Source organism: Cydia splendana, chromosome 19 (assembly GCF_910591565.1).
Source record: "Cydia splendana chromosome 19, ilCydSple1.2, whole genome shotgun sequence".
NCBI classification, from domain to species: domain Eukaryota; kingdom Metazoa; phylum Arthropoda; class Insecta; order Lepidoptera; family Tortricidae; genus Cydia; species Cydia splendana.
The window spans coordinates 11,116,527-11,138,400 of record NC_085978.1 but is presented as its reverse complement, the minus strand read 5'-3'; the positions used below and the strand labels follow the sequence as shown (position 1 = coordinate 11,138,400).

The window sequence follows — 21,874 nt, the reverse complement described above, 5'->3', positions numbered from 1 at the left end:
TACTGCGGCTGCAACTAATTTGGTCGGCGGCTAATTTCAGGATAACATCGGCCGCGCCTGCGCCTGCGTCTGCGCATTCTTGTGCGTCTAATAAGTAATTAAACCACCCTGTAAACCCTGCCAGGGCAGAGAGGCACTCTGCTGGTTGTGGAGCTACACTGGATACTTATTACTTCGGACTGTAGCAAAGAAAAGTAAGTAAGCTTATTCTGTCCACCTCGCCGAGACTAAATCTTCTCACCGTTACTATATTTCGTCTAATAAGTTATTAACCCACCCTGTAAATCCTGCCAGGGCAGAGAGACACTCTGATGGTTGTGGAGCTACACTAGATACTTATTACTTCTGAGTGTAGCATAGAAAAGTAAGTACTCTGCCCACCCCGCCCGCCGAGGCAACGGCCGTGTAAGTTGTATTACACTAAACGTGAACACTTATTAGTACTGACTCTTCTGACCGTTGCTAATGTTGCTATATTCCGTCTAATACGTAGGTATTTAAACCAGCCTGGAAACCATGGCAGGCAAAGGGAAACTCTGCTTGCGGGTGTAGAGCTACATTAAACACTTATTGCCTATGACTGTAGTACTACAGTCATCCGTAATTAAACCACTAAGTCCAACCTCGCTGGGGCATAGATGCACTCTGATTGGGTTGTTTAGCTACACTAAATAGGTACTTACTTTCTATCAGTGACTGTTACGACACTTACGACATTCTAATAAGTAATTATACCTATCTAAAAGTTTAGCGAAGCTTTTATTACCACTGACTGTTACTATTACTCGATTACAAGGTAGGTAGGTACATAAGTAATGAAACCTCCCTGATTCCATCGAGGCAGAAAGCACTCTGCTCACATTTGATATTTTCTAACAAGTAACTTAATTTACATTACTAATAACATAAGTCAATAGAAAATTAAACGATCGTTATTTCAACTGGCAGGTTTATTTCGTTATTCTTGTTGTGAGTACGTATTAATATCAAAATTAACTGTGATTTCGAAATTGTATCTCGATACTGCGATGTGACACATTAGAATGCCACTCATACAGAACATAAATGCCGTTTACATTTAATGACCAGTTAAAATATTTTATAGCTAAGTTAACTAGCATAGTACGACATTGACACACGTTTTTAATATTCTGTGGCATATGCTACAAAATATTAAATACATATATTAAAAATAGCTAGAGACATCGTAAAGTAACAGTATAATATCGGAATCGACGATTTAAGAGGGAAATTTCAATGTAGCAAAACAAAACACATTAATTTTACGACATTATAAAAGTCGCTGTAAACTTTATATATTAAATTAATAAACTGGAATTAATACAATTTTAGCATTTTTTAATACGAAATCCGACCACACTCAGCGTATTACCATTTAAAATTTGTGTTCTTGCATTTATAAACATTCATAAGGTATGTCTACACTGTTGTATTTCCATGTCAAACCTACGTCTCTTTCAATTTAAGGTACAAACCAATTATCATTTTAATATTATCGTGCGTCATCTGAACACCCGTATAACATAAATAAATATGTCACCAAGCTTAAATGGAGTAGGGCGGGACATGTTGCTAGGCAGAGTGATGGCAGGTGGACCAAAATGTTGACAGATTGGTGGCCGCTTTCGGATGAAAGAAGCGCCTGGCGTCCGTTGGCTCGTTGGGTGGATGATGTTCGGAAAATCGCGGGGCACTTTTGGATGAGACTAGCCCAGGACCGGGATAAGTGGCGTACACGAAGAGAGGCCTATGCTCAGCAGTGGGCGAGTGAAGGCTAGAATGATGATGATGATGATGAAATAAATATGTGCCACAGTCAATAGGGCTTTTAGCGGCCGAAGGAAACATGAAACAAGGCATGCATGTAGCTTATATAGTCTGTGCGGAAAGAGAAGAGTCGTGGAATGTATTGGGCCCCATACATTCCACGACTCTTCTCTTTCCGCACAGACTCTAAACAAAAAATAAAAAATATGGTTGTCTGTAAAGTAGGTTTACGGACATGATATCGTATGACGACGATACTTATTAACATACGCAGTCGAGATCTGCATGAAACGTGGCCGTAACGTTACCATGGAGATCTGTCCACAACGACACTTTTTCGTGCATGCTACCGGTGTTCATCGATTTATAAGACGTTATCACGTCAAAAAATGGAAGGGGAAACAACTCAAGTTGTTATATCCCATCACTGTTATGTCCCATTATTACACTGTTAAATTTGGATTTGAAATAATTTTATTTTGCGGTAACATTAATGTATACCGACTGCAGTAAAAACAGAAAACAACGTCTTAATTCGGCTCTGGCGTGTACGGTGTATGGGATAATCTTTGCATCGCGATTCTGTTATTATAAACTTTACGCCCGACCGATTACACCGGTCGGATACGCCAAGTAATAATGTAATTTTCGACCTTTTACATTTGTTTGTTTTTAGTGATCGTAAGACATGAGAATTTAAATAAGCAGGTGGATTAGATTGAGTTTCATAAACGCGCCTCAAAACCGAAGAGATTATAACCTTCTAATACTTCTCATAACATAAATTACCACTGTGTCACGAAATCTTTCAAAATTCTATTTCAAAATGGTATGCCTATAATATTTGAAAAGTTCCCTCGATTTCTCCAGGATTCCTTCATCAGGTCCTACTTGTTGGCAATTGGACCAACTGTGAACCAATGTGTCTTTCTGAAGTCGGGAAAAAAATTTGACGACGAAATTGAGAACCTTTTTCTTAGAAATATTGAAGTCGATTTAACCAGTCATGTTGCATTTTTTCGAACAAGAACATAGCGCAATGCAGCGCTTTTAGTATGCTAAAAGCTTAACGGTCTGGCCTGTTACTCTGTTGTAAAGTTCAACTTGTCTACCCCGCCCCTACAGACGGGTGTACAAAGAAAAAACTTTTTAATCCGCAGTAATGTTCGCGGCCGGTTCAGACTGTTCCGAGAAAGGTCCTAAAAATAATTAAGTAAACGGAAATATAGCTACTTTAGTCTAGAAAACAGCATAGATTTGGCAAATGGTTTAGAGAGCCTTTCAACTGTCATTTTTATGAAGTATTTAAGTTGAACGGGAGATCTCTAAATACCAAATTTAATTACATTATATGTTCTTATTATAGAACACAGTTAAAAACTAGCCGACCAATCAACCACTTTATTGGCAGTAAGTACTCTGCATTCCTTTTAAAAAGCAAGCACGTTACAAAACTACACGTCGCATGCGTAGCGGATCCAACTGTAACTAACATCATACTTGGCGAGCTGTCACTTTGACAGCAAAAACATCATGGCGGCTGATTGCTCGCGAAATTGATCGTCACGAACGCGTGCGCGTGTGCATTCCTCTCCGACCGGTGTAGAAAGACGTATGCGTTATGAAAAATTATAAGCTTAAGTCGTTTGAGAAACTTGCATGATTCCAGAGTTGTTATTCCAAGTACTTAGAATCTCCTTTAGGGATATAGTGGAAGACCAGTATACGTTCTAAAAAACTCTGTATGGTAAATCCGAGAGTTCATTATTTATGGTGTGGTATGGCACAGCTGTTAACCACAATCGGTTGATGCAATCTTCCCTCTGATTTTCGATACAATGTTGCTGACGACTTGACCAGTGTGTGAGCGGGGATGAAGATCTGATATCGGTGGACAATAAAGAGTCGTTCAAACCGGACGGAACATATATTATCTTGGATCCCCTTTGTGTTTGATCAAGGTCCGATAGACAATTTTGTAAAAACCGAATACCTTTTTATGCCAATACTTCTTCGAAGAAGACGTCTTCTTCTTCCTCGGTCCCTCATTGCTGAGGATCGCGACCATGTATGCTACGTCTCCACAGTGTGCGATCATAGGCCATATGGGTCACGCACTGCATGTTGCCGCCAACCACCCTCTTCACAACATCAGACCATCTTATGGGTGCTTTTCCTCGCGCTCGCTTGCCCTCTATACGTAGGTAAGTATTAAATCTAATCGAATTCAGAGCCCTAAAGAACCAAGCGGAAAATCGCTAAGATGACAAAGGTTGCGACATGAAACGGTAAGCGGACCATAACTGCAGGTGACACCCGTGACACGGAAACTAAAATCGGTACCAAAATATGAAGATTTATTCCCGAAGACGAGTATCCTAAATGCAATATGAATTTACTCATGGAATGGAGTCCACCTTATACTAGTACATATAAGTTATACTGGTTTGTGAAATGAAACGCTCACAGTCAGTACCGTGAGCACGCAATGGGAATGACTTCTCAGCAATGTGCGGCGAACAACTATGATGAATCAAATTCCATCGGTGGGTAATGATTCTATTGAGGATAGATTAGGCCACGCTCCTGGCATTCTTTCGTGATGGCGTGACAGGTGCATCAAAGAAGCTTGTTTAGTAACAAATAACTTTGCTTCTGTGGATAGTGGATCTATAGATAGATAGATAGAATACTCTTTATTGGCACATCTCACTAAAAAGATACAAAAGAAAAGAAACAATTGATTAAATGTAGAGGCAGACAACAGATAGAGGCAGAAGAGGGAGGTAGAGGCAGATCACAGACAAAACATCCTCTAGACTGAGCATAGTCGCGCTACCCCATCTGCCACGCATACGGTAAATTTACTCCATGTTCGAGTCGAAAGTGTCTTTGTGTGACGTCCGTGAACTCGTTCGTCGTTTGAACGGACCAATCACGGCACGGGATCTCGCTAACCTCGTCCCGCGCTACCCCGCATTTTTGGCAGCATCGGTTGCATGAAATAATTGCTCTAAACTCCGTCTAGAGGATTCCTAGTCTATGAGGCAGATATACTAGTAGATATCTACTTATCTATCTCTGGATTATGGTAGAGCCACCGGACATTAAAAGAAATGAAACTGAGTAAAACAATGTCACATTTGGCATCGCGCTATTTTGTTGTGAAGTCTCTTCTGTGTAAATTCCTGCCGATAGAGGATACTTTAGAGCTTTTTAAACCCAAGGTTATCATCTCTCCCTTGTAATAACTCTAATACCCAATATTACTAAGCATTTCCCCTAAGTTGGCCGTTTACCCCAGACCTGAGGTCAAATCCCCGTCCAGGGACACCCGCCGGGGTGAGAGGTCACTCACGAATTCGTAATTGTCCGGGAATGTCTGGAATCCACCGCTTTCGTGTGCCATTTTGCAACTATAACCTAAACAAACTATATATACCGATGAACACCCTTCCCGGAGGCTTGAAGTTGTCTTTTCAATTCGTCCGAGCTACATAATAAGTATGAGAGTCGTGATGGGACCCACGGCTCCAGGGCGATGCGAACAGATGCACGGAAGTCGACTGCACGAAGTTTTTTATGCATAATGAGTGGCAATCGAAAAACAATTCGTTTTGAAGTAGTATTTAGCGAGGACAAACATTAAAATAATTAGCTTGGCTTGACGGCCGGAACACCCGTGAGAGCCAGGGAACCAGTTCATTGCTGAGGTGCATTGCATTTGAAGTGCATTTTTATATTCGCTGGTATCCACTAGAGAATATAATGAAAGTTGCTTATTGCTATGGAACATCCGCTGAAGATCTGACAGTTGACAATTGGTTATTCGAGAGCTTTTTAATGATCTTGCCTTCTAGACCACAACGAGATAGCAAATACAGGTTTGTAAAAAACTATCAATTTGCATTGATAAAATTAATCTGAAGAACATACCTATTGCATTTTTTAAATCCAAATATTTACATGAACCTTCATGCTTCATGTCATTCGTATTGCAAATTATGAACCAACAAGTCTGTCACGTACCTGTTACGTAGTTACGTTTAATCTTGATAAATTCAAGTCTCATACAAAGTGCCCAAATAAACACACGTCGGCTCAGTTTTTGTGGCCATTTAACAAACACTAAATAAAACAAACGAAGCGAGATTTTCGTGCGTCCAATATTTTTTTTAATTAGGCCCGTAGCAGTGTCTAATCGGATGAAACGGAACGCACGGACATTGATTCCCATAAAATGAATGACGTCTAACCCCGACTTTTGTCTAAAACCTCAAAAATTACCAAAATCCGGTCCCGAATCAAATTATAACATGATTTGTCTCGGCACCCACACACTAATTGTTTTATTTTATACCTTCACAGGTAAGAAACGCGTAATTGTACTAAGATTACAAAAAATAGACAAAGGCTCCGACGACGCCATTTTTTTCGATTCGGCCCTCCAATTTAAAAGTCCGAAATGGATATCTTTCGTCTCTCTCTTGCTAAGCGGATTTCACGTGGCAAAAGACGGGTTAAATTTAAATGTTGCGATGTGACCTTCAGTAAAGGATTGGCTTACGGCCCATGAGAGATTAGCTTTTTATTTATTATATCACTAATTCTATTAGGTAAAACTTTCAACGAATCTGCGAAACTTTTAAGACAGTTCGATAAATATGTAGGTACTCCAATGCATAATGCTGGAGATAGATTCGAGTTTTAGTCAACATTTGTCAGTTTTATGATAGAATAATCCCTTTCCATAATGGAATGGATGGAGCATTCTAGTAATTAAACAAAACTTCTAACTAAAGGATGACTCACGTTAGACCGGATCGTGCCCGGGCCGGAGCTTCCGGCGCATCGTTTTCTATGGAAAGCATCACGTGATCGCCTGTCATGTCATAGAAAAGTAAGCTCCAGAAGCCCCGGCCCGGACATGGCCTGGTCTAACGTGAGTCATCCTTAACTGTGCCATTATTGTCCCCTGCACAACGGGACAGGAACAAACATTGTTGAACACTTAGGTACCTTCCTACTACAAGGTCTGCCGTCTGCCGACATTTATTATGATTTGCGGAAGAAAGCCGGAAAATGATTCAAAAGCACTTTCATAAAGCATGAAAGAAACTTAATCACTGTAATGACGTAGTAACTTTGCCATTCTAGCTAATTGCTAATAACTTACAGAGGGTGGGCAAATTGGCCTATATGACCAAAAAGGACAAGCAATATGTCACTGGATAGCTTATTCTAAGTTCTAATACTTTTACTATGGCAGATAGTCCCAAATCTTTCTGTGAAAAAAGTTATCACCGCAAAAAGTAGTGTGAGTTGAAACGTGACTGTATAGTTTTTTTCGATACTAAGTTCCTGTGTCGCAGATCATTAAGGTTTTGTTATTGTGGATGATTTGGTGTCACGATATTTTAGTTTTTTATTCGTTTTCTTATGTTTTTTTGTATCATTTTTTTTTAAACAGAGATTTGACAAGTCTCGCCTTTAGTTTGGTTCATAGTCCATACAAATCTGCCCATCCTCCTTTCCTTTTGAAGATACATAGTACTTTTCTTCTGATTAAATGTATATTGTTTCCTACTCTTCCACGTCCGTTAGGCCATGGCAAATAAATAAGAAGAACTCTTCCTAGTTAGCTAATATTTAATAACCAACAAAAATATTTGCTAGTATCAAAAACAATAGTTAATTGTTTTACAAGGAGGCAAAGTTGTTGTTTAACTTCTCATGATAATGTGAACCACGAGCCACGAGCGAGTGTGAAACACAACATTTTGAAATCACACCAATGCGTACAAAATACCTAGTGCCTCAAACCAAAATAAAAATACATAATTCGTAGTGCTCGCCCCCATAGTTGTTAACAATAACGCGAGGGTGAAGATAACATTCATAAATATTCAAGTACTGTGCCCACACCTATTTAATTCCGTAGCTGTGAGATAGACAAGTTAACAATAAAAACTGTTAATCTCTATTCTTGACGTTGACGCTTTCTTTGTCATTGCACGATGGCGCTATGATGCTTATTTTGCAAGCTCCTAAATAAACTCATCTCAAGCCATCATTTTGTTAGCTATCTGAAAAAAATAATTACAATAATGGCGTACCTAATAATGTTAAACAAAGGTCAAAGCGTCTTACAAAAATATGTACCTAACTGAGATCTATTTATAATACTCGGATAAGACCCGTTTTAGTTCGCAATTTTCCAGGCCGCAAGAAAATAAAAGGTTTTCCAAAATAATTTGGAAATAGTTACATGACCCGAATGTCCAATCTAATTGGAACCTTGATCCTTAAGGTTCCGTCACACAGGCGCGTTTTCTGGGCGGGGCTTGAGCCATCGCGACGCTTTTACATATAAAACGCTCACGCCCCGCCCGGAAAACGCGCCTGTGTGATGACGGAACCTTTAATCAGTGACGCGTTTTTACGGTAAACGGTAAACGAACTAAACGAATAATGAACGTTCACTGAACGTCATAACGACTTGTTGTTAAGGGTTAAATCGTAGGGCTAAGGTTGGAATTCTATTGTTCACTGTGTATGTGTCGGCGGCAGATCGTAAAATCGGGCATATCGAGATATTCCTAGGCAGATCATGAAATGCCGGCGTTTCATGATCTGCCTAGGAATATCACCCCTTGAGGTTTGCACGATATGGCTGGTGTTCACTAGGCAGATCATGAAATGCCGGCGTTTCATGATCTGCCTAGGAATATCATCCCTTGAGGTTTGCACGATATGGCTGGTGTTCGCTAGGCAGATCATGAAGATGCGTTTGAGCAGCATGCGTAGGTACGCATGCTGCACAAACGCCACATAGAATGCAGCGCCACCAGTGGCAAATAAAGGAATTATTTTACGATGCGCCCGGTATGAAGCTAGGAATATCAACGAATGCATTGGTCTAATCGATCTGCCGCCTCTTTTATAAGGCAGATCGTGATATGCCTGGGCAAATCTTAGTCAGATCATGAAATGGCGGCGTTTCATGACATGCCTAGGAATATCTCGATATGCCCGGTTTTACGATCTGCCGCCGACATATGTATGTCGATTAATCCTGGATAAGGATTAATAACGAGTACAAAGCATAAAACGAGAAACAAAAATTTATATAATATAAAGATAGTCTTTACTAGTAACTCTCTCTGTATGGGCATCCCGACAGAGGTCATAAAGTGCTACACATGTGAATAGTGCAGACAGAATTTTAAACATTTTCTCGGAAGATCCATTGAAGTTATGATTTAGAGCTGAAAATAATGGAGGCCTTTTGAATGTGTGGTACGTGATTTTTGATATGGTGGAGATTTTATTTATCTATGTAAACGTAAGAAATAGTTATTTGTACAACAAGAGATCAAAGTTTGATATTTCTTCGAGTGCTTAGTTTGAGTCCCGTGCAAGCGAAAGATTCTATAATAGATTCACGAGCGTAGCGAGTGAATCTAATTTAGAATCTTGAGCGTAGTAAGGGATTCAAAAGCGCACGAGATGTAAATAACTTTGATCTCGTGTAGTACACAAAATTTTTCACCCTAAGCAGTGAGAACATACCTAGAGAACATACCTGAGTGAGACACACTCAGTGAGCAAAATGCGATTTTGCTCACTGAGTGAGACAAAATGACATTCAAGTGACCTTTATAGTCAAATGTCATTTCAACATGCGGGGTCTAATACAAGTTCGAAATACTTGGGTTCTATTATCTCTGTCCCTTTCACACTGTTAGCAAAAAGAAACAGACGAAAAAAAGTTCAAACGACATTCAACGGTATATTGACGGTTTATAATAGACCCCCGAAAAACGTCAGAACGCATCGTTCCAAACCACGTACGAGTATGAATTCTTAATAATTCATTAATAAAAATAAAGTTTAGATTTGATAAAAACTGATAAAAACACAATATTTTAGGTATTTTATTGTACAATTAAAATAATGAACTCATAAAATACACAGATTATCAAGCAAAATTAATTATTCTACTTTTAAGACTTTCTACTATTAGTTGACAAATAGTACAGTCACCAGCAATAATATGTTACACAACGAAGGCCGTAAAAATATCTGACACGATCTTACATATAGTGCAATAAGAGCGCGTCACATATTTTTGCGGCGTTTGTTGGGTAACATATTATTGCTGGTGACTGTACGTATCCGCAATTCGGACCGTATCTTACGAAGTTTCTTTTTACAAAAAAAAAGTTGCCAATTGAAGTGTCAGTTGATGTTCGTTATTTCCATATTATTTTACTGAAATTTATTATTAGGTACGTTTTGTTTTTGTGTTCGATTGCGGTAATTAAACTTAATTGTTAGTATATCTTAAGAAAACATGAGTGCAGAGTGCATAGGTATTAATTAAGTGACGAAGAAGGATTACATTTTTCAAATTGTCTAATAGGGTCCTTACCTATATTCTGATCAATCAGCTTATGGCTTGCTGGTGTCAAAAAAGAGTGTTAAAGAGTGAAAAAATATTTTTTAGAAAACATGCACTTAATATCGTCGCACAGGCTTTATTTACGTTGCACAGGCTTTACTTGCGTTATTCAGGAAAATTATGATAATGACGCTAATGACATTGCATCAAATTGGTTTTTAATTTACTACACAAAATATTAGGCATAGAAACTTTTATGCAGGATATAATAATGTTATCTACTTTCGTGACCTTTATATACCCATTACCTAATAATGTTACTAATTAAAAAAAAACGTTAATTACGCTGTTGATGAGCTTCTGTTGTTTGAATTTAAAAACTGCCCATTTGACGTTTACAAAGCGACGCTGGGCGGTCCGCATTTTAAAAAGTAAGGCCTCAAGATAAATGAAAGGTTGTTTCAAGAAAAAATAATTACCCAATATGTCGGCCGTGCCGGTTATCAGGCGCCTGTTTTAAACGAATTTTTAAATAAAGCGAATAAAGAACGATTACGTCCATCATTTTTCAAAATGGCCGCCTGGATCAAGCCCTCAGCCCGCGCGCGGTTCCCGGAGAAAAAAACATGATACTTTAAAACAATGTTGCAACTAAGTTACCTAATGATAATAAAAAAATACAATATAGTTACAAGTCACCTGCCAACGTCGAATCAATTTTTCGAGCACGTTTTGCCTTTAAAACGCGAGGAGGGTCAGAGGTAAGCGCTTTCAACAGGTCAACCCACCTTTATTCAGCTCACCCACAACCAAAACAAAGCCTGAACACACACTACTCGTGATGTGCAATACACTACGTGCCAAGTTCAAGTTCACCCGTGCGTGATGTCTCATGACGCAACAATGTAAATCGTGCAAGGATGAAAGTTGGATCATTTGAATTTTCAATGGTGAAGGCCGGGAATGCAGTCCGTGAGAAAAAAATACTCAGAGATGCGCTCGGCTAGATATCGCAGGTGGTGAGCCCTCCAAAGATTGCCTCTAAAAAACGATGGGGTTTAGAAATACAGTAGCAGGTTGTCATTTGTGTTTTTGTATTATTTATAAACTTTTGAATATCGCTTATGAATTCCGCTTCTTTTAGCTTCGTTTTTTCGTGAAGTTTGAACGACACTTAATTAAAGTTTACTTTCGCTAGTGATACGAATATAACTTTCTAAAAAACAAGCGATTTAACTCCATTCTAATTAATTAAAATCCTGACTTTTACTTATCGAATGAACAAAAAAATCGAGATTTAATGCCAGGAACATACGAGTAATTTAAAAGTGTGGTCACGATTCGTATGAGTCGATTAATTTGAATGATGCGAAATCGAATTTGAACTCGGCCTGGCTACCCGCGCCTGCGCAGCGATTACGCGATTAATGCGCCATTCTTTACAAGTGTATTACTGCAAATTGTTCTTTTGTATATTTGGTACTTGCCATAAAAGGGTGCAAGAGGCTGGGTTGACCTCGGAAAGGGCAGTATTCAGAAACTGATACAGACTGATACAAGAAATTTACATGCTTTGCAGTCGCTCTAAAGTACAGTTGTGTCGCTTAACTTCAAACTCGGGTAAATCCATTCGACCCTCTCAGCAAATATCTACCCTATTACCTTTTCTTAATACCAAAATCGCATAATCTGACAGATGGATTTACCCGAGTTCGAAGTTAAGCGACTCAGTTACGAGTAGGTACATTTGCGGGAGCTCAATGCAATGATATTTATATTAAATTTTCGTAAGTACCTTAATTAACGTTTCTGAATAAGCCATCTTGCCGGTATCAGATTTTAATAATATGTGACTGCATACCGCGCCTTTTAGGGCAGTACCTACTCTTTAATACGAATCCCGAACAGGTGAACTACGTCTGGTATCTGGTTAATTACACATTGTTTTTCATAATCGACGCCATATTTGCCTCTAGTCTAGACAAAAGCCTAATAAACGTGTTCATTTGTGCAATATTAATAACCCAAGGGAAGTTACAAGTTACAAACCCAATTTCTCTTAGTGCGAGTCGACTCGAGTATCATCGTCCACACTGACGATTCGTTAACCTTATATTTGGAAAAACATACCTCGTCTGGTCAGTTAAGTTAAGGTGTTACTGTTAGCACATAACTTAAATTTTCATTAAACTAGATTTTATTTTCCTTCACAGATAGAGCCAACAGGCTCAGCGTCCCTAGGGGCCGCGTCCCGGGCGCTCTTCGTAGAGAAAGTGCGTGCGTCGAATGCCGCCTGTCAATCCGGGGACTTTGCGACCGCCGTCGCGTTGTACACCGACGCTCTCACCTTGGACCCGGCCAACCATATACTATATAGTAATAGGTAGGTAACTATCTATGCCTACTCTGTATCTTTAGGTGCTTAAATAAAACTAAACAAATAATTTGTACATTTTCGGGTAGTTACAACATTTATTGATTAACCAACCAAATACAAAACCACCTGGATCTGTCACTGAACGACCTGACTGTAACCTACATTATTTGATCATGTAATGTTTTCATCTACCCTCAACTGGCTTAAGAAGCCATTTGAGGGTAGATTTTGTTTGCTCTTTTTTAAATACCTAAAGATACAGACTATAGCTTGGCATTAAGTCCAGTCTAGGAGACAGAAGTCCGCGCATTGAACGCCGCCTGCCATTCGGGGACTTTGCATAGCGTTGTACATTGATGCTCTCACCTATACAGCAATAGGTAACTATACAGGTTGGCTAAAAAAGAACTGCATTCCCGTTGCCAGGGAGGTTTTGGGATTATATTGAGCAACTTTTACTATGGGTCCAACCCCGAAATCGCGAAAAATAATTTAGCTGTTTCATTTATTTTGGCTGGTCCATTTTCTATGGGAGGGAAAATTTTTTTTTCGGTGTTTCGAGGTTGGTCCCGTAGTAAAAGTTGCTCAGTATAATACCAAAACCTCCCTGGCAACGGGAATGCAGTTATTTTTTAGCCACCGTGTATATCATGTAGGTAATGGTCTAGCGGGGGGAGGAAGGAAATATATCGTATTATGTCCTTTCTCCCGTGGTCCTTCCCCGCTAGGCCTTCGGCGATATTTTAACTTATCATTACACTATCAACTATGATTTAAGAAAATTCAAGATTCTTGACTATTTTTTAGATATCATTTCTCATTTTTAGGGCCTGAATGTTGTTTCTGTAATTCCATAGTAAGTAATATTTTAATTGTTAACACAGGTCGGCAGCGCGACTCAAACAGGGGCAGTTCGCAGCAGCGCTCCAAGATGCGACGAAGGCCAGAGAGTTGTGCCCCAACTGGCCCAAAGCTTACTACCGGCAGGGTAAGAACATAGATCAAGTACTTAAATATGCATTAGAAGTAGCAATAACTGTCGTACGATTGAGTGAATACTTATATTGTTTGTTACAAGTAAAGTTAATATTAGGGCTTAGAGTAGGTATTTAGAATTTAGACGATGCTAGAACTCACATGCGAGTTTTATTACATTGCGGTTTTTGATCAGTCGGTTGAATTGGACGTAACCAACAGTCCGCAATGTAACTAAAGGGGCCCACTGATTAACAGTCCGCCGGACAGTATCGGCCTGTCAGTTAGAACAAAATTTTGACAGTTCCGAACAACTGACAGGCCGATACCGTCCGGCGGACTGTTAAGCAGTGGGCCAATCAATCGAGTCAATCGAAGACAATCACTAAACTAAGCAGTTGCCAGAGTTCAACATAAAAAATAAAATGCGTTATTTTGTACCAGCCATTTCACCATTTTACCAAACAGTCACGTACCTTTCCGCACATAAGGCCTGTAAATAAACTCTACTCCCGAACTCTGCACCCCCGGTATAATATTTCATCGCGCCACCAATTTTTCAATTACCATACCACCTCAAGCGTTCAGCGCTCCATGTTCGTATGTTTACTGACTAATGCCACCATGTTAAATCACAAATTAACGATGCGTGTGATTACATATACATCGTAAGTTGACATTGCGTGCGACTGTATGATTTATACCGTTTCTTTTCTATTGTTTTGCCGACGCTTTCACTTCGCGTAATATGGTAAGGCAAAATGATATCATACCAGTAGCGCAGATGAATGAATAATAAAGATTGTGAATCGAAAATATCGCGTTTTTTACAGCTGTACTTAAATGGCGTGGCAGCGAATCTCTCAAACGAGGATTTATTCGCATGTATTCTGAATACCTACGGCTTTGATGTCTGCTCAACACCGTAGCACTCGGCTGTCTAGTCAACTGAGAAAGTTAAAATAGATGCCTGGATCAAAAGTCAAAGCATCTTATAATGATACATTTATATGATACCATCCAATATACAACCGATGTGAAGCACAAATTGCTATGATGGACACGACGATCTATATTTCTTATTTGTCTCTACATGTACTCCATTTGTTTTACGTGATATAATTTTACTAAATGGCCTGAATTTCACCAACTCACTCAGCTTTCCATATAAGTACCTACTCGTATTTATGATGTTACTAATGTTATAAAGGCTCATTACGATCGTTTATATCTTTGGAGAGTTTGATTTACCTACTCCGTTAAATACTGGCCGCAATAAAATAACGATTATCGTAATTTGAATTTTTATGATTGTAATTTGTTTTGGATTTGATAAATAGCGGTGTTATTCGTTCAGAATATAATTGGTAACGCGGCGTTGTTTTTCCTGCTCGCGAATATTTACGTCGAAATATCACTATTTCACACAGTAGCTGATGGTGCGAGAAACTATAACTATGTACACTTACTTTCTTAACATTTATCTTATTGCGACTCTAGAGAATAATCTACAATGAACTTTTACCGAGCCACCACTCAAAATATTACAATAAGTAACTTTAATTTATAAACAGTTGAATAATTATGCCATAACGCGGTAATCTTATAAAATACGTGCACGCAGACGTCAGTTTACTTTTCCTAGTTCTAGATAATCTATTTATGTCGGCGGCCGATCGTAAAGTTCCTGTGTGATGTTTTGACGGTAGTCACATTAAACCAATAGATTAGGTACATAGGATAGGTTCGTTAGATTGCTTCAGATTAGATGCCCGAAGAGCACTGTCCAGAAATAGGATCAGTCGACGCAGGCAACGAGACAATGATTTTCATGTTTCACGAGATGCCTAGGAAGTTCATGATCGGCCGGGTTTTACGAGCGGCCGCCTACATCTATAGATAAGATAAAGTGTATTTTTTTCATTGCTCACAGGCGTGGCTCTCCAATGCCTCGGGCGCCATGGCGAAGCCCTGGCGGCCTTCAGCTCAGGCCTGGGCGTGGAGCCGGCGTCCAGGCAGCTCCTCGCTGCCCTGGTCGAGGCTTCTCTCAAGTCTCCCCTACGGACTACACTGGAACCCACCTTCAGGCAGCTGGAGGCTATGAAGCTGGATCAGAGCCCGTTCGTACTGATATCCGTAAGTACCTTAGCTCTATTTTTTATATCCCAGACACTAATAACGATTACCCTCTCAGTCAACTACCCAGCCTAAGGTATGGTTTTGTACTACCTACTTAAACATGGAAATCCATGAAAGTGGCATATGTTCAGCAGTGGACGCAAATATGCTGAGAAGAAGAAGAAATAACGATTTGGATTAAGATTGAACAAAATTTTAGCTAAGGATAACACTTAAAGAATTTTGGAAGGTTGCACACTCAAGTTTATCATGTCTCAAATACGTCGTAAAACCTCACCTATGTTTCAAATAATAAGTAAACTTCAGTGTTCTTAAAAACGTTGGAAAGTGGAGCTAAATTTGTTTTACCATGAATTTTTCCCCAAGTAAAATGTAGAAACCGCTGCTGATTTGGATAGAAGAACATTATGTCAATGAATCATACATATTGAACACTATTATTTTACCTATATAAAGAAACGCATACGACATTTACATACATAACTATATACAACTACAATTTACCTCTAACAACACGTGTAATTTTTGTCAACAACTCGCCACTTTTTTACCGAAAAAGGTCTCGTAAGTAGACACTAAAGTTTAATACAATACTGTGAGAGTCGTGAGGCCCCTGTCGATGCGAATTTAACTTATTTAAGCTGTCCACCGAGTCCTGTTGAAATGGCATCTGATACGCGACCGATCCCGAAATAATGTCCGCCATTAACGTGGCTATCTCCGGAAATATCGTTGTCACTCACTTTATTTAAAACCTTTCCTTTACAAAGGCATTTTCTTATGCGGCCAACGAGTCTTGTTCGCATGATTTGAGTCCCATGCAGTTTAATACAACGATGTCCTTTGTTAGTGTCAATCAATGAACATTCTAACATGAGAACGGACATGTCTCTTAGTCTTTCAAATGCTGCATTGCTTGTTAGCTTTGCTATTATACCTAATGCTTGCGTACCTACCAGCGCATACTTGTATAACTTAATAATGTCGACGTCACGGACAATTCAATTATTTTATATCCAAGAAGAATGTTTATACTTGGTGCGATACTTAAAGATAAAGCTGCTAGTTACATTTAACAACATTAATTAAAGCAAAAAGAAGCAAGTAAAGCCGATTCCCGATAAGTTTGGCTTTAACCACCCCATATAGAGAGCACATTTGCATACATTCCGCTGGTGAATCCGGCGACATCTGAGCATTTTTCGGCGCATTTAACTCAGACAATGGGGCTGAGTGATCAGAGCGCCATAAATACGCGGCCCGGCTGAATTTACATACAATCTGCACGACAGTTGATCGGCAGCGGGACGTGGATGCTCGAAATGGCGGCCTACTGCCACAAAATGGCCGCTACTAATAGTGTTGTTTGTTTTGGAAACATTATACGACTGAGAATAATATTTGCGGACTTACACCGACCGAATAGAAAATTTTCTACCAGCTATAGCCAAACATCGTAGGTATAGTATCATTCGGGAGGGTTCAGACGGACGGACAGACGGGCAGCGGACTTGATGAAACTACAAGGGTTCCGTTTTTGTCATTTTGGCTACGGTACCCTGAAAATGCGACAAGCTTCACTTAAAATCGGTTTGGTTAGGATACCAACTATGTCACTATGTATAGGTAGGCTTAAATGTGTCACTTTCAAAACGTAAACAACAGACACTTGTCATTTGTTGCCATTTATATCTAAGCAATCTAAGCATCTACTTAAGGTCAATCTGGCTATTTCCGTCATAGGGCCTATTCCGTCCACGAAGGAAGGTAGGTAGGTAGAAAAAAAACATTTGCTTTTGATTGCTGAAACTAAAAGCAATCGCTGCTTTGTCGACGAAATTATCAATGTTGTTCGAGAAAAACGCTAGTGGACGGAATAGCCCCTATGACGGAATTAGCCACATTGACCTTATAAAGTTAAAGTGCCCGTCTATCCACATTACGAGTGTGTTAATGTTGTGGATTTATCTGAGCTTATCGGAGCAGTTTCTTAGCCGTTACAAATTCCGCAAACGTTTATCAGCGAGTGATCAATTTTATATTTTTCTCACATTTTCTTGTAAATTTGTAAGCTATAAAGTAAAGGCTATGTGGGTGTTCCCAAATGTCCGAGTGTTTATTACTTTATACGAAAATAACCTCAAATCGTTAGTAAAATGTTTTAGAGCGGTGATCGTAATGGAAGCCATAATGGGTCCTTAAAAATTCGTCCCGCTTTTTGCAAGGAGCCGTGATACTCAATTTCGCATTTGGATGTATTAGTTTATTGTAATGTTGCCAGTAATTATATAAAAACGAGAACTGAGGCTACCGAAAGCGCCGATTTAGGGCGAATTATCATGCGAAGCTCACATGAATCCAAAAGCAATTTAGTTAGGTATTTCATTACAATGTTGATATCTCTACCTCCAACTTCGGTGAGGTCGAATTAATTTGCTAGGCCGACGTCCGGTATTAAACATAACTGTTTTTTTTTATTAAATGACGACATCCTTGAAGCTGGGACGATGCACAAAAACTGACTGAACTGTTTTTGTGTGGTTTATATTTTCGTTCTCTTTGGTCTACTTAAATTTGCATTTACTGTTTTTAAACAATCGTCAGGCATTATAGATATTAGGTAGGTACCTAGTGATATACTTAAATGTAACTATGACTATTTGAGAAGGTATCATATTAACAAAGTTACATAACTTTAACTTACGCTGTATAAAAAAAGCAAGCATACATTGAAATTCAAAATTGTGTGTCATAAATTTATAAGTACATATTAGAGTAATTTTTACAAGAGTCCATACTATCCATAGGCTCCCTCGACCCCATTTAGTATAATAATTTATAATAAACTGCCAAACAAAAAACGCCTGTACAATTTTTGTCCAATTCTGACGAGATACTTGTTTCCAGGTGGTGGGGCAAGAACTGCTGGCAGCAGGGCAGTACCAGGCCGCCGTCACCGTGCTCGAAGCTGCGCTGAGGATCGGCTCCTGCTCTCTTAAACTACGGTAAGAGTTACAATACAATACACTCTTTATTGCACACCTCAATTTGTGAAGTTGAAGATTTCCATAATAAAGCCGTAATCTCATGAAGTACCTACACTCCGTCAGTTTAGGTATTCTTATTGTAAATACAAGATTATTACTACTTACATTAATTTTATCAATATTTTTATGACTACGAAATAGAAACACTAAATTACGAAAAGCAGTAGATGTACTAAGCTAGGGTGTTATCAGAGGTCACATTTTACATGTCCGACTTGATCAAAGCAAATGGCAGTTTTAACCCCATTGTACCTCTACTAATTCAGCTGAGCTGAGCGTTGCTTAAAAATCACTTACCATTACCACATAAGTGGCAACATATCAAGTCACGAAGCAAATCTAAACCAATGCCGCCTGCAGTCAGCATTCCAGAGATAAGCAACCATTACTAAACATCATTATTAATCGCCTTTCACACTTCCTCTCAAACCCACAGCCAAATTGGATGATTTAACGCTACCCGCGAAACCGCATTCATTAAATGTAACATTTTTAATCGCTATCCGTACTTGGCAATACGAAATAAAACTACCATCATCCCAAAGGGCGCTTATGACTTTACAAAAAGTATCGGTAATAAAAAATGGGTCTAAGAGACCTGTCGCTTATGTCGCTAAGCGCACCCATACGTATTAGGGCATCATTAATAACAATGACATAAACGCCAGCTGAACTTAAATACTTTTCTACACGGGAAAACTCAAATTATTCTCATACTAATATTACGAATACGGCGCTACTAGTCATAAGCGCCAGTGTTATTAAAGGTGATATTCCTTTGACTCGTGGCGTATGTAGCGAATGACAGTGGGATAATTTATAATATGTACGTTCTTAAATGGAACGGATATCTTTGGCGGAATTTTGAAGGTTTGATTTATCGACGAAAGTGTTATTTATTGGATACCGGCGGGCTGTAATCTACTGTTCTTGCCCGGTAATTAGATACTCGGTACTTTGCTGAAGAATATCAAATAATAAATGATTACGCTCTCATACTTTACGGTATTGGTTATCCATTTCAATTTGTAGCAATCAATACAGAGGTGTCGCGTAGCCAGTTATCTTTTTCCGGACATCCAGGTTTCGTAGGTTTACAACTTGTTATACTTAAGATACCAAATTAGTCTAGAGGTAAGTAGTTACTTTTGCGTTAAAATTCTTTCCAACGCAGTTTCTAGGATAACTAAAAATCAAAACGGAAACGTTAAAAGTCTATTACTTCTAAATTTATTGCCATGGTATTTTCATAAAGCCCCGGTATTTATCTCGCTATTTACCTACTCACAACACCTGACAAAATTATGCTACAGTATGTATTAAAATATAAAAATTTATAAAAATAAACCAAACGGCTAGAATTTTGATAATTCAAATCACCCTGGGCTCTAATACTATATGTCCTTATACTAGCTCTAGCTTTAACTGTTATTGCAGTAATTTCCTTCTAGTACTTACATATATTAATTGTCAGAGATTATGCGACTTTAGATTTATAGTACGTGTGCTTATTTTAATGCTTAAACGACCTCTCAACTTACATTAAAATTAAGTATGTACTTTGAGTAGGTATGGTGTCTTTCACTTAGCACAATTCACATGGGACTAGGAACTCGTTTTATTGGTTGTTCCTATTGTGAATTTACTAATAAAGCATAAGGAAACATTTAACATTATTTATATGGATATAATCTCGGCTAGGTGTTGCGTACAGGTCATGTATTCGGCCTCACCTGGCGTTAAAGCAACACCCTGTTGGCACTAGTAATACTTACGATTGGTTTGCCACTCAAGACCATTGTACTTCGAGCAACACGGAAGGGAGGCGGCATTCGCACTATTTCCCCTCTGCCTAGGTACAAGATCAACTGATCTAGCGCGGGCAATAAAACTAGTTGCTCTCGGATTTTTCACCAGACCAAGTCCAGTCGCGCGAGTGAACACAGCAGGGGAAAAAATGCCTAATTGCTCGGTTTTTTGTTGTAAAAAGAGGTCGGGGACATCAAATTTACAAAAAGAAGGTGTTACATTTCACATGTAATCATTTTTTTACATATCATACGTTTAATTACATTTAAACACAATTATTATATTTTAGTCTGATATAATTGTTGGATTTATCGATTTTGCTCGCCCAGTACAAATTGCGGATCGGTCGAGCGACAAATCCGACTTGTGTCATTTTCTATGTATTTGTGTCGTCATTACAGATTGGAATTTGTATGTAAGTGTGCGAGAAGTGCGACTGTGTGCACCTTTCCCTCCGCAAAAAATGGCAGAAAGATTTGTACGGTAAGATATCGCTTGGGCCCCTCCCTTCCGACGTGTCGGAAGCCGGTGTTGCTCGAAGCCATTGTAAATCTGACTTTTAATTACACATAATTGTTACAAATCTCGGGGGCAAGTTATACTGGTATAAGTCTTAAGTCGTAGCCAAAGGTATTGTGAATTGTGCAGCTCCGATGAAAGAGGGTCAACTCGGGGTCTTATGATGAAAAATGATTCATTGCTTTTCGCAAGTATGTTATTGGGAATAGTTTTGTGTTAATCTTGAAATAGTGTTGTTATGTATTTAGAAATCCAATGTTCTTCTGGCGGTCTAGCATGAGTTTCGTTCTCGCGCGCGACTCAATAATACACAAGCGCGACCGAACGCAACTTATGCTAGACCGCCTGGTTATTTATTGATTGTATCCAAAATAAAGTGTAAATTGTGTCTATATGGGATTCGATGAGTGTCTTTTCCGGTTCCAGTGCAGATGGGAAGTTGTCGAAGTTGAGTTATCGACGTGCTGTGTTAAATTTGCTTTTTCATGTTGTCATGGTATCATCCACTGGTTCGATCATACGCATATGTACATACATGGGCTTAAATTTGAGAGTATAATTAATTATCGGACCAACCCCGAAAACGTAACAAATAATTTGTATCCCTCATAGAAAACATCAGCCATCAGCCTCTTCTCAGCCAAATGTATGAAACAGCAATTTTTTTCCATGTTTTGGTGTTGGTCCATGGTATAATAATATACTCCGCCTGGTACTCTCTTCCAGACTTTTCTAGGTCACCTAACTGACACAAGCCTACATACGTCATCATGCGACAGCGCTATATGATAATATGCGATAGCGCTATATATAGCG

At 39.0% G+C, this 21,874-nt stretch overlaps 1 protein-coding gene across 1 annotated transcript in view; it reads left to right on the top strand.

Moving 5' to 3' along the window:
• LOC134800101 (tetratricopeptide repeat protein 28) overlaps window positions 1-21,874 on the top strand; it is a 134,782-nt gene that overhangs the window by 50,172 nt on the left and 62,736 nt on the right. Inside the window, exons 3-6 of the mRNA XM_063772576.1 lie at window positions 12,406-12,575; window positions 13,454-13,557; window positions 15,478-15,680; window positions 18,591-18,688. Of these exons, the coding sequence (XP_063628646.1) occupies window positions 12,406-12,575; window positions 13,454-13,557; window positions 15,478-15,680; window positions 18,591-18,688 (575 nt within the window). The remainder of the gene's footprint in view (window positions 1-12,405; window positions 12,576-13,453; window positions 13,558-15,477; window positions 15,681-18,590; window positions 18,689-21,874) is intronic.